The sequence below is a fragment of the Microtus pennsylvanicus genome, chromosome 3, assembly GCF_037038515.1.
Source record: "Microtus pennsylvanicus isolate mMicPen1 chromosome 3, mMicPen1.hap1, whole genome shotgun sequence".
NCBI lineage: Eukaryota > Metazoa > Chordata > Mammalia > Rodentia > Cricetidae > Microtus > Microtus pennsylvanicus.
Window position 1 is genome coordinate 104,702,321 of NC_134581.1, and position 17,715 is coordinate 104,720,035.

At 46.2% G+C, this 17,715-nt stretch overlaps 1 protein-coding gene across 3 annotated transcripts in view; it reads left to right on the forward strand.

The window, feature by feature from the left end:
- The window catches only part of Amotl1 (angiomotin like 1), a 119,374-nt gene that overhangs the window by 7,242 nt on the left and 94,417 nt on the right, over window positions 1–17,715 (forward strand). For all 3 annotated transcript variants that reach the window (XM_075966802.1, XM_075966801.1, XM_075966800.1), the window contains one exon: window positions 9,769–9,897. In XM_075966802.1, coding sequence (XP_075822917.1) covers window positions 9,789–9,897 — 109 coding nt within the window. In that variant the 5' untranslated portion in view covers window positions 9,769–9,788. The remainder of the gene's footprint in view (window positions 1–9,768; window positions 9,898–17,715) is intronic.

The following is a 17,715-nucleotide window of genomic DNA, read 5'->3' on the forward strand; positions in this document are numbered from 1 at the left end:
CAAGGCGGGGCTGGAAGGTCAGTGCAGATAGCTCTTCCCTTCTCTGCTCCACTCTGTGCATCTCTCCCGGTGATTTTTCCATCCTGAGTGAGTGTTCTTGACATATCTGCTTGGCCTACCTCACAGTGGGTCCACCTCTGGTTGGGTGAGGTTTTCCACACTAGGTAACCATAGGCACGTCTATTAGTTTGTGAAGTTATGTGTCCCTGCTGTTGATAGGGCCAGAGGGAAGGGGGGAGCAGCAGCAGGAGAGGGCAACAAAGCCACCATGGGCTTGAAGTAAGAAAATGAGCTGAGAGGTGTGTTCTTGAGCGTGGAGAGCAGATAGAGCTTGCATCGTGCATAGCCTGTCCAAGTCGTGTGTTAAACCAGCCTCCGGCACGTGACCTACAGGATGGATGTCAATGCAGTTTGGAGCTTCCTAGAGTGGAGTGAGATGCTGAGGGAAGAAAGGCTGGCAGGAAGATGGGGTGTCCCCACATCCAGACATCTCCAAAGTCCTGTTCTGACTGCAAGAATCTAGACTTCTCAAAGGTCTCGTCAGCAGGGAAGAGCAGGGAGATGGTGTTCGTTTTGCCCTTGGTGTTGAATATTGGTTTTGTGTAGCTAGTCAGCCTTGAAACGTAATTTAGTTCAATGTGCTATGAAAATGTACATTGGGCTTCAAATCTTGTGTGACAGACAACCTAGCATTTACATTAATATTGTCTTCTATTGATCACATAGAGAAATACTATTTTGACTATGTAGAGTAAATAAAATATATTACTGAAATGATGGGGCTGGGGAGATTGCCTAGTAGTGAGAGCGCTGGTTACAGGAGTGTGGAGACCAGAGTTCGCATCTCCAGAACACACACAAAATGATGAGTGACAGCCTGCTTGTAACTCCAGCTGACAGTGGAGATGGGGGCCTTAGAGCAAGCTGCTAGAGAGGAGAGCCATGCTTACAAGCTCTGGTTCTGGTGGAGAGACCCTGTTTCCCTGACAACCATTGACTTCTGTGTGCAGGTAGACACATATGCACATGCACCCCCACACACATGCAAACACACACACACACACGGAAATGGAAAAATGAAAAAATTCCCCTGTATTACTTTTTAAAATGAATACTTGCGTGTTGAGTGCTTGCTTTCCTCCTAACTCCAGTTCACATGGTAAGGGTCTAGACCTCCCGGTGGTGGTGGTTAGAGGTGGGGCCTTTGGATTTATGTGAGATCATATTGTGAGGTGTCACGATAGTAAGGGCCCTTGTAAGAAAAGGGACAAGGGGACAGGCAGAAGATTCCTTCTCCCTCTCTACCTTGTGAGGACACACGGAGCAAGTGGAAAAGGGCCTCCTCTGTGCAGAGAATTAGGCAGTTGGCACCTGGCTCTAGAATGCCCCACCCTCCACAAGAGCTAGACATAGATTGCTGTCGCTTAAATGTTAAGTCTGTGGCATTCTGTTGTATTCAGCCAAGATGGCTAAAGCACGCAGAGATTAGAAAATTCAAAATATTTTAGCCATTCTGACAGGTGTAAGATGGTATCTTAAAGTTGTCTTGATTTGCATTTCCCTGATCGCTAGGGAAGTTGAGCATGACCTTAAGTGTCTTTTGGCCATTTGAAGTTCTTCTGTTGAGAATTCTCTGTTCAGCTCAGTGCCCCATTTTATAATTGGATTGATTAGCCTTTTACGGTCTAGTTTCTTGATTTCTTTATATATTTTGGAGATCAGACCTTTGTCAGTTGCGGGGTTGGTGAAAATCTTCTCCCAGTAAGTGGGTTGCCTTTTTGTCTTAGTGACCGTGTCCTTTGCTTTACAGAAGCTTCTCAGCCTCAGGAGGTCCCATTTATTCAATGATGCCCTTAGTGTCTGTGCTGCTGGGGTTATACAAGGACTTCTTGAATTTTGCATACAAATGGATGGAAATAGAAAACACTATCCTGAGTGAGGTTTCTCAAGTTTCTATAATAAGCACATGGTTTTAAATAATGTTATATGTATATTTACATATATAATCACATTATATAAAATATGCAAATATATAAATCTATTTTATCTACTTTTATTATGAAAAAAAAATTCAAAATAATATAGATCCCTCCTAGTGCTGCTTTGAAGGGTAACTTATTTTCCCCTCCAACTCAGATATGCCTGTCATTGTTTGAGAATGAGCCACAGCCTCACGCTGGAAGATCTGCTAACACTCTATTCTTGGTTTGTAATCAGAGCCCTGGCTGTTTGTCTCCAGATTTCAGCCCCGGGCCTTCTCTAATGAGACAGTTAATCCTCTGCAGTGGTCTCCAGCTCCGTGTCCGGTGATGCTGTTTATGGCTCTGCCCAGCAAGCCCTCGCGGCCCTGCGCCACCCCTTTGCCTCCGCTGCTCTTTCCTGGCTCGCTTTCCTCCTCCCCGTCTAGAACTGGCACACGGGACAGCTGCACTCTTACCCACTTTTTCCACGGATTTTCTTCCAGAGACGAGTACTCCAGCCATCAGCCCTTCCACCGAGGTAAATGGTTGCCTTCAAAGACTCTTCCCAGTTCATGCTGACTCCCCATGGAACAAAAAGGACCAAGGCACACTTAAGTGTTACCAATGGCAACCAAGAGCAGTGGCTACCCTTAGTGGATGATTTCTTTTCTTTTCTTTTTTAAAATGTGGTCAGCATTTGTAGTGGGTACATTACAGACATTTCTCATTTGAGTCCTACAATGACTTGACGATCATATGTTACATATGATCTCATGTTACAAATGAAAAAAAAAGTTGGGCTTGGTTAGGTTATCCTGCTCAAGACTACTGCTAGTGGGTGATGACTGTGATTTAGCTTCAGAGCCATCCCCAAATCCTTGCTGCTAACCACCATTTACCCTGCCTCCCATGGACTTGCACCTCACAGCTTGAAGAGCCAACCTCAATTTCAGTGCCGAATAGCAAGTGATGGCTCCGAGCAAATTTGCCAAGATGAGTTGCTGTGCATTTGTGTATTGCTTTGTGTGTTCTTTAGCTGGCATCTAGTTTCCCCCAAACTGTGTTCAAGATGGAAGAGGCACTGTGAACCTTCTACACATTGGAAGAACTGAGTTCAGGGCAGAGTCAATACAATGAGAAAACACTGTGAGAACGCAGTCTCTTCAAACACTTTTCCCTCCTCTTTGTTATCAATTTGTAGCTGGACATAGAACTACCAGGATGAGAGAATTTGATGGCAGAGATTTTGCTATTATTGCTGTTCTAACTATGCTATTGTTGAGTGATGTTTTACTCATTTGGAGTTTTGAGGGGCCCACCACCAGCTCCCAAATAAATCACATATAGAGGCTTATTCTTAGTTATGAATGCCTGGCCTTATCTTGGCTTGTTTCTTGCCATATTCTCTTAACTTAAATTTCCCGGCTACCTTTTGCCTCTGGGGCTTTTATCTTTCTCTCTTTCTGTATACCTTTCTTTACTTCTTTCTTTACAGCTGGATGGTTGACCACTAACGTCCTCCTCTCCTTGTTTTCTTGCTCCTTTTCTTCCTCCTTCTATTTATCCTCTCTGCCTGCCAGCCCCACCTTCCTTGCTTCTGCCTCACTGTTGGCCACTCATCTCTTTATTAGGACCATCAGATGTTTTAGACAGGCACAGTAAGACAGTTTCACAGAGTTAAACAAACACAATGTAAACCAAAATGACACACTTGAAAACAATGCTCCCTAACATGTTAGGTGAACAGTTGAGTTTCTCAGCTGACAGTATAGTATGCCTGTCTCTACTCTGCAGCATTTCCTGAGCCAGCTTGGTCACTATGCTCCCTGTGATAGGGAAAGGGTAGAGAAGATAAGACTTTGTCCTGAGGAGGTGATGTTAGTGTGATAACATCACCTTGTGTACGTGTGTGTATGTGTGTGTGTGAGTGTGTACGTGTGTGTGAGTGTGTGTATACATGTGTGTGTATGTGTGTGTGTATACGTGTGGGTGAGAGTGTGTGTGTGTGAGAGATTCTCCAGTGGCAAAGGACTGTGCTAAAGAGCATAGGGAGTTCTGGAAAGCAAGGAACCCGGAAGCAGTCTGCATGGGAAGGTGCTGTGATGGAGGCTTCCACGTTTGTCCTCCATGGACTGCTTTAGAGATGAAAATACTGAGTTCAACACCTCATAACTTTTTTTAAAATTAAACACAGGGTTTCTCTATAGCTTTGGAACCTGTCTTGGAACTAAGTCTTATAGACCAGTCTGGCCTTGAACTCACAAAGATTTGCCTGCCTCTGCCTCCCGAGTGCTGGGATTAAAGGCCTGCACCACTGCCGCCAGACATAACTTTTTAATTTCATTAGGCTTCCTAAAAATCTGCTTGCTACCACAGCTCCTTAGAGAGTGTTATAAATTATTTAGTGGCATACTCAAAATATTAACATCAATAAATTCCACTGGAGCTCTGAAAATATCCTACCCATTTGCATAAGCTAGTCAGAAATGTTTTTCAAGTTATTGAGAATATCCAATTCTATGGTGTTTGGAGAATTCTCAGAAACAAATAAGAAGCCCAGGGAATAGGGAGCCCAGCTCTCAGTCGCCAAGCATTGCGGATGGAAGACAGTTCATTCTTTCTCAGTGCTTCCCAGCCTGTCATTCACAATATACGTTCACATGTTTTTCCCGAAGTTTAAGTGCTGCCGAATTATATTTTTTGAATAGTAAGACTCCAAATATCTATTCTACATTTTTTGTTATTCTGAGCTAGAGAGAAAAGGATCTTCTAAGTTTAGATGTTGAGATTCACCAGAATAAACTCTTGAGGCTGCCCAAAGAGGAGAGTACCCACAATTCAACTGTGGTCCAGGTCACCTTCGACATTTTCCCCCTGGCATCTAAACTTGGATCTTAGGTAGTTGAGAACTCAGCCATCAAGGAGGCCACCCATACTGCGGTCTCTTTCCTTTCCTGCTTCAATTAGTTGTTTCATTTAGCTGCTGGGTGGGACCACCTGTGCCTAAGCTGCTCTTCTTACTCCTGACTCATCGAAGAAGCAGGCCTAGCTTTATAAGCATGGAGAATACTAGAACTGGGTGAGATCTTGTTATTCATGGAGAGATGTCCATCTTACCTATGGATAGCCTTTTAAAAACAGAACAAGATCCGGGAGGTCCTGGAACAGTCAGAGCGTAGGGCATTATCAGTATTTTGTTGAAAATCTAAATATGATTTGCTTGTCGGGTGTTCATAGATGCAGTGGCTTAGCTGGGTTGCAAGGTGCACTGTATCCCTTTGTTATCTGAGGAGCAAGGGAGCACTGTATTTCTGTGATAGCTGGGTCGCAAGGGAGCACTGTATCCCTAGTAGGGTTCCAGCTCAGGGTGAACGGCATTTACTAGGGAATCGTGATGAAGGCAAGGGTGAGAGTAAGAGCTCCATGTTGTCTTCCCACTTCTGTTCCTACTGTTTGCAAACCCTGTGTCCCCCTGTGTGTGCCTCCGTGTTTCCACTTGGTGCATTGTTCTGTACTGATCTGTCCAGATGTGTTTTCCCAACAACTTTGAAAAGTCTTTGAAGAAAGGGACACAATCTATCCTCCTTGACTCCAAGTGTTTATTCTAGTGGCTAAGATATAGAAGCATTATGTAAATATTTATTCAATGAATAGGTGAGTTTATGCGCATGCATTTATGTGTGCATGTACACATTTGTATGTATTTTAATTTATAGCTCAAATTATTAGCAAGCAGTCTTGGTTGACATGGTTCTGTCTACATTCCTTGGAACCAATGGGTGTTTAATTCTCTTAGTCACAGAATATACTTCCTGCTTCTCCACCTGAGTCTCCAGGCATGGCACTTTATAAATTCCCTAAGAGATGGAGCCACAGGATGGCAGAGTAGATAACCAAAGTGCAGGTAGGCCTTCTGCATTGTATTTCTAGGTCAAGTTCATGGCAGCAGAAATGGCCCTGGTGACTAGGACCTCAGGTGTGACTCAGCTGCGTTTGGGAGGTTGGTGTGTACACAGGTATCAGACATGCCAAGCCCACAGCAGATGATGTAGGATCATGGGTTGGGAAATCTCAGCCAGTTATATCAGATAGGGCTCAGGACTAGGCCAAAGAGAAGGTAGATATGGTGTGCTGTAGGCAGAGGCTTGCTTGTTCATTTCCTGGCTGCCCAGACCCAAAAGAATCACACAGAAAACTGTATTAATTGCAATACTTTTTGGCCAACAGCTTAAGCATATTTCTAGCTAGCTCTTACATCTTAAATTAACCCATTTCTATTATTTTATATTTTGCCATGAGACTCGTGGTGGCCGGGCTTCTGGCCTGGGTAGCTGGGTGATGCCTTGCTGAGGAGGCACACGGGCAAGAAAAGAGGATGTCAGTTTCAAGTGAGCTGGGTGATGGCGCTAAATTCCCACACATCCGAAGACCCCGTCTACTCACTGGCTCACCATACCTTATCAGAATGAACACATCTGCCCTGGGAGTTTAGGAGATGCAATGCCCTGCTGGGATCCCCACTCGCTTGCCATTATCACTTATTCCTCTGTTTACTCAACCAACACTTAAGTAGTAAGTGCGTCCTCACAGCATCTGGTATCTCAGCCCCTGTCCGTGTGTGCGGATAGTTCATCTCTGTAAAGACAACTGTTCAGAAGGCAGCTGAGTTCTAAGGCTGCATCTTACTGCATGCTCCGTCTTGTGCTGCCACGTCATCCCCGCTCCCTGCTCTCATAGCTGCAGCAATTGTTTGGCCACTAAATTCTTATGACTTTCATTTATTTATTTATTTATTATGTATACTACGTTCAGCCTCCTTGTATGCCCACACGCCAGAGGAGGGTGCCAGATCTCATTACAGATGGCTGTGAGCCACCATGTGGTTGCTGGGAATTGAACTCAGGACCTTTGGAAGAGTAGCCAGTGCTCTTAACCACTGAGCCATCTCTCCATCCCCCTCCTATGACTTTCTTTAATTTTACCACAGTCTTTGAGACTTTACTTGGGAAAAAGTTAAACGCTTAGGAAAAACACTAGATGAGTTGCTTTATATGGACAGAGCCCTGGAAACTATTTTCTAAACTCTAGAGTTTTACGAGAAACCCCAGGGTTTGCTGGGACGCAAGGGATACTGCCGGTTTCAGTAATAGATGTGACCGATCCGAAACCTTCCTCGTAATGTTTGAGTCACACAATTTCACTTCGTATTTGATGCCTTGCTTTCCCTAGCCGAGGTGTGAAAGTCGGGTATCATAGACAACAGTAGGGCCTACAGAAAGACCTAAAAGGTTCAGGTGGCTAAGATTAAATTCATGAGGTTGAGTCTGAGAACACAGCATCCTGCAAATCTAACCTCTGGACGTCAGGGATGGCTGCATTAGTGGGGCAATAGGATGAGAAACTGACTTGAAACACTATTTACTGATCAGCAATTAAAAGTCAAATAAAGTTCTTGGAATTTTCAGCTCCTCAAGGGTACTGCAAAGATTAATTAGAAGGTGATTTGGAATTTCTAGTCTATTGTAAATAAAATCTTTTTCAGTATAATATCTAGTTCCAGGACAGCCAGGGGTGTTACACAGAACCCACCCGAAAAACCCCCAATCTTTTTCAGGATATATTAGTATTATCAATATTATTTAATGATCAATAAAGACATAAATATTATATATTTATTTGGGACCATTAAATGGTGCTATTGTAAACATGACCCAGGATTAGATTTATTACAGAAAAATACTTTTAGTTTTGACTTGTTTGAGGTGATACCTTATGCAGTCCAGGCTGGTCTGGAACTTTCTGTGTCGCTGACAATGACCTGGAACCTTTTATCCTCCATCTTCATTTTCCAATTGCTGAGATAGGCTTATGTCACCTAACTTGGCTTACATTCTTAGTTTGCGTGGAGAATGTCTCTTGCTCAATAGTAGGCAATCTCTCATTCAGTTGGCTATTACACGCTCAGTTAGCCAATGAACAAATAATGCAGCTTCCTCAACCTCTGACACGGGAGAGAGGTTGCCCATGTGTCTTGCTTTTCTATTGCTGTGAAGAGATAGCATGACCAAGACAACTTACAAAAGAAAGAGTTTATTGGGGTTCGGGTTCCAAAGACAGTCCATGATAAACTTGGTGGGTAGCATGGTGGCAAGCAAGCTAGATCCTGGAGCAGTAGCTGAGAATCTACATCTGTTTCACAAGCTGAAGGCATATATATATATATATATATATATATATATATATATATATATATATATACTATGTGTGTGTGTGTGTGTGTGTGTGTTGTGGATATATGACTGGGTGGCATGGGCTTTTGAAACTTCAAAGCCCACACCCAGTCATACACATCCTCCAGCAAGGCCACACCTCCTATATCCTTCTCAAACAGTTCTACCAACTGGGGACCAAGCATTCAAATTTATGAGCCCATGAGGGGCGTTACCATTTAAATCAGTACATATGTAAAAGCAAACTATTCTAGCCTACAAACTCTGGGCACCTGGACCAGCCTCTAACAGCATCAGTTCTGAGTTCTTTCAGTCAGAATGGAAAACCTTAGCCTGGGTAAAGACATTTGTTCAAAGTCGATGTCAGAGTCAGGCTCAGACCTGGATTCTGAAGTCCGGTACTTCACGTGTCTTATTCATTCTTGTTTGAAATTCTCTTCCAAAACCTCAAGGCACTAAACCCACGTGGCTGAACACAGGTTTCTGGCGAGCCTCCTGGTGAATGCGGAACAATTTTTATCCCCCTCAGTACTTCATCAGAGGCTTTGCTTGATACAACCGCCAGGAGCACCACATCAAAAAGCCACAATTCTGCTCTGTCTACAGCCCTGCAGGCTGCACGGGGCCCACAGGGCCACTCCAAACAGCATTCCAGAGGTTTAGAGACCAAATGGAGCCCTCTGCTCTGATTACAGCGGCTCATCAGCTGTGCCCATCCAATTAGGCTTCAGCATTTCTGCCACAGTGGAGGTCTCTCTCTTGCCACATTCACAGATGAGATGAGCGACTCAGTCATGTTCAATTATTCAAAAACCACTTCCATTTGAAGCCCTGCTCCGAGCGCAGTGTTAGGAAGATTGCTTTGTAATCTGGGGAAAAGTCTGGCCATGGCTTGTCATCAACCAAGATGCAGTTTATTTCCCAGCATGCCTTCTCAGGGGCAGCCAGTGTGGTAGTTGGACCTTCTCATGAAAATCAGGAGGCCTTGGGACACAAGCCTTTGGAAACTTGGTCCCCAGGGTCCTTTGTGCTTCTGGAGTGACCTTTACTGCGGTTCTCTTTCCTACTATGGAGGCCTCCAAGGAACTGCAAGAATTTATAAAAGAAAATCTATCATAATGGCCATTTGAAAAATTTTGGTCTGTTTTTCACACACACACACACACACACACACACACACACACACACACACACACACACCTGACTATATTCTCTCTTCCTCCCCTCCCTTCCTCCATCTTTTGTTTCTCCTTCACTTCCTCTCTCCTTCCTCCCTCTCTCCCCATTGCTTTCCCTGAAATTCTAGGAGTCTATAATAAATACATGAAAGTCAAAAGGAAGTCCTCTGCCCAAGTGGCGAGAGCTGCTTCAGGAACATTCCTTAACCAAGTGGACAGAGGAATGTGGCTTCGGGACTTTGGCAATCACACCCTCAGGCCATGCCCATATCTCCACAATAAGCCTGCAAGGCAAAATCATAGAATGGACTGGAAATTGGTTATGTTTGAAGGAGAAGGCCTCAGTCCTCAAGGAGGGCATTAGTAGTAATCCACACCCCTTTTCTTTCTGTCTTTCAGGCATTTGTTCTGAGAGCTGCATGCAGGAGGAACTAGGCGGAAGCATGGACCTCGGTGAAAACTGGTCTTTGGAGGAAGGAAGCTGGCTGTCACACACTGGGGCTCAGCATTTCCCCAACACCAGAGCGGGTATGGCCACTCTTCATGGTCCTGATTCACACGGTTTCTCTTATTCTTGCCCCTCGCTGTGCCAGCCTGTCTGCACTCCCTGTTTGCTCAGAATGGTTGGCTATTCAAGGGCTGCTGGGTGGAGCCTACTGAGCTGGGACTTGGAAGTCAAACAGACCTATGTTGAGATCCCAGAAGTATTCATTGTTACCTATGTTACTATAAGAAACACCATTGCCCTGGGGGAGACTAGGTCTAAGAACTCTTGCAGAGTCCGGATGGGGACCAACAGTGACAGTCAGTGGGTTGTCATTTCCTGAGCTCTCACTGCATGCCAGGCACTGGGCTCTCACTCTGACGGAGTCCTCTGAGGGGCCTACAGTCCCTGAGGCAGAGGACAGAGTAGCCAAGGCTAGCAGTGTAGGGTAGCCCCCCTACTGTTCTTTCTCTGTCGGATTATTGAGTTGGTGGGGCCCAGCCTTAAATGATGGCGGTGATGAGACTTCTCTGGAGTGGAGCAAACAGATGGAAGCAGCAGACAGCTGACACGGAGCTGTGGTCCTCTGTTGAATTTGTCACCCTTCCATGTCCCCAAGCTGCTAGAGTTTTACGGCAGAAAGCTCCAAGATACCCGAGATATCTGAGGGCCGTGCCTTTTGTTTTTAAGAACATGCCTCCTGATGTGTATATATATATGAGATATCACAGAGAGTAGAGCAGACATCAAGCAGTGAAAAGCTGAGAGGAGGTGGAGGTTGTGTGTGTGTGTGTGTGTGTGTGTGTGTGTGTGTGTGTGTATCCAGACAGAATTGGATCATTAAACATCATTCTGACATGCCCCTTCTCTGAGATGGAGTAACTTACACCAGTGAGCACGGACAGGGTTTCTGTATTATTATACAATGGTACCTCTACCAAACCAACCAGAGGGAAGGCCTCTAGGGCAGTGGTTCTCAACCTTCCTAATGCTATGATCCTTAATACAGTTCCTCATGTTGTGATGGCCCCAAACTGTAAAATTATTTCATTACTACTTCATAACTATAATTTTGTTACTGTTATGAATCATAACACAAATATCTGATGCAGGATATCTGATATGAGACCCCAATGGGGTTGCAACCCTATTGCTCTGAAAGGAACATCTTATGGTCTGAGGGAGAAAAGACTGGTGCATCCCATAACACACACACACACATACACACACGCACACACGCATGCACGCGCACACACACACAGACACACATACAATGCTCACACAGTAGGTGATTCCTGGATGGCTGATGAATGGACATGTGATGGATGGGCCTGTGCCCCATGAGTATCTCTGCCTTTGTGAGAGAGAGCCCTTGCGCTTCTGCCATCCTCCTACCCCTTCACCTCGCTCTCATCGTATGAACAGCATCTCAGCCAGTGGCCTGGAAGGCAGAGAGGAGAGCAGAAGCCAGTGGGACTTATGGGTGCCTTTGTAATCATGCAATAGAATCATCATCTATAGAATTTTAGAATGGGAAGGCTCAGTGACCATGGTAACATGGGTGTGGCCTCGCTTATTGTGATCTCACTGCCACAGATCTACACTCCTTAGGGCAAGGCTGGCTGTAAGAAGGGAAGTAGAGCTGGTGCTGAGGTTGCCCACAGGGGAAGTCCAGCTCTCAGGTATGTGCTGAGCATCTGGTACTGATGGTACTTAGCGCCATCTTCGTTGAGAACTCAAGTCTCAGTTCAGGTCATCAGTCTGTAGTGATGGAGACATCTGGGACAGATGAAGTGGGATGATATTGGAGGACACAGCCTAGCGACAAGGGGTCAGCCTGGCTGGAATTTATGGGAATCTTGTATTGGGGTGATCTCCAGAGGACCTGGTCAGAGATTCAGGAAAGGGGCATGTCCTCAAGGGACTGAATAGAGGCTGGTGAAGACCGGAAACGGGATGAGAAAACGGGTTTAGAAACCAATTGTACTAGCCTCTCCATGACAGAGCTAAGTCTAAGCTGGATAAATTATAAAAATTAATTACTAGTTATATGTTATTTCCTGACACTCGGCTGAGGCCTTTTTGGATGAATATAGACTATCTCAAACAATTCTTATTGAAATAAAAATCATTTCAGCTGCTCAATGAGGAAACGAGGCCTGGAATGTTGAGGACATGCCCAGGTTCACTCAGCTGTAATTGGCAGAGCTGAGCCTGCAGCCCGGATGTGCACCACCCCAGGCTCACAGGCCCATCCAGGCACTGCCCAACACCTCTCTCTCTGCCTATGGAATCTGAGACTCTCGGGGTCCAGTGCTGACTTGGATGGCTAGGAACTTAATTGCTTCATCGACAAAAGAAGTAGAGGCAGAAAACATTGATGTTGAAACACTTAGATGTTCGCCCATGCCCGCATCTGTCTCTGTTTAGGCATCCCAGGGCGTGGCTCACCTGCTTGTCTCCGAGGACACCACTCTCTATCCCACCTCCAGCCACTGCCTACTGGCGTGTTGGAGGCCTGATCTCCATGGCAGGATTTGACTTTCTAGTGAGGTTCCAAGGAAGGTTGAAGTGTCGAGGTCTTTGGGCCCTGTCCTTGGCTTCACAGAGTCTTCAAAATTCCGTCTCTGCCAGTGAGGCTCAGTCACCCTGAGTCACAGACCTTCCGGCAGGTCCACACACAGCTGTGCTTGTGTTATCCTCAGAGCTTCTCTGGGCAGTTGTCAGGAAGTTGGCTAGGAAGGCCCTCGGTCCAAGCTGTGTGTGTGTGGTGTTGACGGGAGGGATTCGGAGTTTCCGAAGGAAAGTCCCTCTCCTGTTCTTACTTCCTACACACTTTTAAATACTTCAAAGGGCTTGGACCTTGAAAGGACTTAGGAATTTCAAACATGTTTATCACCTGGCATATTTCTGGATGAAACTGTACGTAGTTGCTGGCACACAAGACACAAGGAGGAGTACAGTGTTTGGCCAGTTCCCTGTTCCCGAGGGTCACCTGACAGTTTGGTCTGGCCTGGGCTACAGTCTACCACAACTGCCTAGTGGTTTAGAATTTGGAGCAGGGTAAACTGGCCTTTCCAGGCACTCACAAAGCACTTCCTCTTTGGGCTGCACTCTCTCAGCTGTCTGGGGTGGAGGCAGGGGACTTCCCCCACCCCCTACTTGCATTCCTTCCTAGGGCAGAGGCAGATACTGGGAACCCTGTCAGCATTAGGCAGGCAAATCACAGAAGGTCAGTGGTTAAGGTCTCTGCTGTGGTCATCAAAACAGGAGGATTTCCCTTAGTGTCGGGGTCAGGGGGAAGCCAAATCTTGGTGGAGAAGAAAGGAAGGGGCCATTTTCTGAATGCCATGTGTGCTACGCACTGCTAGGCTCGTGTTTATAGTCCAGAACTCTGCCATGTCTGTAATTTCTCTGCTGGTTTCAAAGCTCACACTCTCCGGAAGCCCTACTGTCTGTGACTATTGATGCTTTGTATCTTGTATCCCCATGGGCTGGGACATAGAAGTACTGTTACTCATGATGTCCTGTTCGAATGTGTCCTCTTTTCCAGTTTACAGAGAAGGGCACAGAACATTTGGGGCAAAGACAGGCTAGAGTGTGGGCCTCTGCCTGTCTCTGCCCCAGGTACACGGAGCTGAGGTGGTTGACCCCTTAGGGAAGCCATGTCAGTGTGACAGAGAAAGGCACCCCAGCAGCCCAGGAAGACTCGGGGCATCTCTAGGAGAGCAGGATACTGGGGTGGGAGTTGTGACCAGAGTGCTCGCTGCATATTGGCCTTCATGCCACTCTTCCTGTGTGTCGTGTTTCCTAATGGCTTGGCTGCGGATCTCAGTTACAGAAAATACCTTTGCCCCTAGTCTCAATCTGGGTTAGTCTCTCTGATTTCAGTGGGTCCAGCTGAGAGTTAGCGGGAGCGTGCGAGTTTCCTCTGCAGGGCCCTCTTTCTATGTGTATTTTTGGAATCGTTCTCTTTCTGGTTTGTGCCTGCGTACATCTTCAAGGGGCATCTTGGCCCAGCCTGCGCTTATTTCCTTTGATGCAGTGCTGAGGGCGGAGCTTTCATCTTTGTGCCATTCTCGGCCACGGGAGTGCAGGAGGAAGGGGCTGGACACATCCAAGCTTGTATGCTTCAAAAGGAATCTTGCTTTTGTTAGCAGTATCTCTTGTGCTAATAGTTGGAATTTTGGAGACCTTACTTAGCGTTTTCTAGGATGCATCCCTGTAGTTTCTGCCAAGGATAACAGCTGTTCTCTTCAGATGCAGAACTACCTCTCAACCTATGCTGCTCACTTATTTCTTCTCAGATTTACAAAAAACTTAAAGCCATTAGCTGAGGTTTGACTTTTATTTAAGGGGAGGGAAGCCAACCATTTTCTTCCTCCTTGTTATCAAGGATCATGAAGCAAAATCATGCTAAAAGGCAGGAGTATTAAACCCCAAGAGGAGGAGGAATGACGCCCAGGCTGGTTCAGCCCAGCAGCTGATCAGTAACCAAGTAGTCGCAAGCGGCCTTTTGGTAAAAACCAACAGCGACGAGGAGGCGCAGCACAAAGGTTCTGGGTGGGTTTGTGCTTGGGTTTGTGCCTGTCATTGGAGGTGTGGATGGGGACAAGGTGACAGACCAGCAGCTGCACTGCTGAAGCCACCACCCCGACATCGTCTTCCCTTGTTCCAGGGAGAGAAAGTAGGAAGGCCGCAGCTGCTTCTCCACTTAACTGCAAACAGATGGATACCTGCAGAAAAGACAGGCAAAGTGGGGTGCCTTGAGGGGAGGCAGCAGCAGGAGGGCTTGGCTTCTTCGGTCCTTCACTGGCGATCTCCCCAGGCAAGGGGCTGGGAAGGCTGTTCAGAGACTAGTGAGCTCCGCCCACGTCCAGCCTGACTTGTTGGAGGATTCCTCCATAGGGACAGTGTCTAACTCTGTAGGCCGGGCTGCTTTCCAGCTGGTGGCGAATTCACAGCAACCTTCCCGCTTTAGCCACTCAGGTGTTGGGAGCACGAGCAAGAGCCTGCACACCCAGCATGTAGCTCTTTTCTGTGCCAGGATAATTTGTAGCACATCTTGTGTCCTAGAGCTTTCTGTTGCGGTGATAAAGACCATGGCCAAGAGCAAGTTGTAGGTGGGGTGGGGTTTCTGCCTACAATCTATAGTTCAACACTGAGAGGAAGTCATGGCACAAACGCAAGGCAGGGACCTGGAAACAGGAACTGAAGCAGAGACCAGGGAGGAATACTTCTTACTAGTTTGCTCTCCTCTGTTTGCCCAGTCTGCTTTTTATATAAACCAGGCCCACCTGCCAAGGGATGGCACCGCCCACAGTGGGCTGAGCTCTCCTGCCTCAATTGTTAATCAAGAAGAAGCCCCACAGATGTGCCTATATGCCAATAAGATGCAGAAAGGTTTTTCCCAGTTGAGGTTCCCTCTTCCCAGATGACACTACCTTCTGTCAAACTGACAAAAGATGGCATTGAACAGTGACCCCCACCCCTCAACACTGCCAATCTTAGAGGATTACTGTAAGATATTACTGCCTTTTCTCCTCTGTGTAAATGATGGGGTGCTCTTGGTGAGTTCTCAGATTCAAAGCCGCTCATACAAACTGTTTTTGCCCTTCCTTCACGCAGGGCCTCCGGACAGGCTTCCCTCAGCAGCAGAGGCTCAGCCGGGGTTGGCAACCTTCCTATACTACTCAGGGCACACTCCTGTTGGGGTTGCCGGGGACAGTGGAACTGGGCATTTTGCTAGGAACACTCACGGCCATTCTAGAAAGCATTTGGAATGTGTTCTTAGCTCTAGAAGTGAAGGGAGACCCAGCGTAGCCGTGTAAGCATGCCTCAATAGTGAGAAATAAAGCTCTCATGGAATGTTCCAGATCTCTGAGGTGCACTCCTTTAAACATCCAAATTTCATTTAAAATTGTACAGCATTTGAAAAGTGGGCATATGTTCTTTTCTGTGAGTTTTCAATACATTTGCCTGCTGTTTAAACAGGAAATAGCCAATACCTTAGCTAACAATTGAGACTGAAGCAAAATTTAATTTAGAAATATGTTGCCTTTGATTTTAAAAGTATTCTTTATTTTATGTATGGAAGCACAACTTAGCTTCTTGTGTTAATTATACGTAGCTTATTTTTAACAATTTACACACACATTACGTTTGCCTGTTCTTTGAAATGGTCTTGTCTGACTCACTGTGTAGCTCAGGTAGGCCTTCAGCCTGGGATCCTCCTATCTGAGGCAGGCATGAGTTACAAGCTCAAGCCACCACACGCAGTTCACGCACACTTTTAATTATGTTCAAAAGATAACAACCAGGGTGGAGGAATGAAAAGCCGGGCGGGGGCGGGGGGGGGGAGGTTGCAGTTCAGGTTGAAGCTGGAGGTTCGGGCAGATGGGAAGTAGGCTTCCAATGTTTGTGCCTGTATGTACTGAATGTCTCTTTCCTTGACCTCGATCAAATGGCATGGTCTTGTCTATTTACAAATATTTCAAAGCCTAGGAAAATAACTAGTATTACGCTAGGAGGTGGGGTCCAAAGCTACCTTCCAAAGGCCCTGGCTTTGCTGTGCATCAGGGCAACAGCGAGAGCATCACGAGAAGCCCTCATTCTGTTTATTCTACTTCTATGGAAAAGCTTCCCTGTGCCACCGAGAGAGTTTCTCTTTGCTGCTTTCTCCTTTTGTGTCTAGCTTTTTAATATTGCTGCCCTTGAAATGGCAACAGGGACTCCCTCTTACTGTCTACAGGGGCCAGTGCAGCAGGAAGGAGGTCCCTCTCCAGCGGGGACATAGAAAGGTAGCACACTGAACTGTTAGGAACCCCTGCACGGGAGAATGCACACCCGCTCTGCTTCTCCCAACAATCTAGTGAGGAAGTACTATCTGCAGGGAAGTTGAGCCTTTGAAAGGCAGCTGTCATTCCTGAGCGAGTGTCCCCTTCATAACGGACAGCTACTGAATGCGCAGTGTCCGTTATAACTCAGTGATGCTCCCAAACCATGCTTTTCTAGAGTAAGTACTTGGCATGTGACCACGGGAGCCAGGAAGGTCCTCTGAGGTGGAAACCCTTTTTAGGAAGTGATAGGAAGTGGTTAATTGCTTGCCAATCAGCTGCGAGGGTCAGAGTTCAGTTTCCTAGAACCTCCCTAAATGCTGAATGGGCATGGCAAACTGACAGTGATTCCAGACTCAGAAGTCGAGGATGAGTTTCCAGAGCAAGCCAGCTAGTAAGAGTGATCATTGTCAATGGGTCTGACTAAGAGACTTTGCCTCACTGAATACAGTTTTGGAGGAGTGATGGAGGATGATTGCCCATGTAGCCTTGGGCTTATTCTCTCTCTCTCTCTCTCTCTCTCTCTCTCTCTCTCTCTCTCTCTCTCTCTCTCTCTCTCACACACACACACACACACACACACACACGGAAATGGAAAAAGAAAAGGAAGGAAAGAAGGAAAAAGAAAAGGAAGGAAGGAAACAACAGAAGGGCTGGCCCGGGTTTGCTCTGAATCTGCAGCTCTTGAAACAGTGCTAGAAGCAGGGCACACTCCCAACGTACATCTTCTTTGTTTGTTAGAGACAGTCTGTCTTCTTTGTCCAGACTGGCCTATAGCTCCTATCCTCCTGCCTTGGCCTCCAGAGTGCTGGGATTACAGGCATTTGCTACCATGCCTGGCATGTACAACATTCAATTACCTAAATAAAATAAGAAAAAAATTGTTCACTTTACTTCATAAGATCGAAAATTGGAGTCATATTCCAGAAAAGTTTTTTAGTAGCAAATATTGAAACTGAAAAATATGTGTTCTCCTTAGCTCCCAGGCGACTGGGAAATGCCAGTTACTGAAGTGCCGGGAGGAAA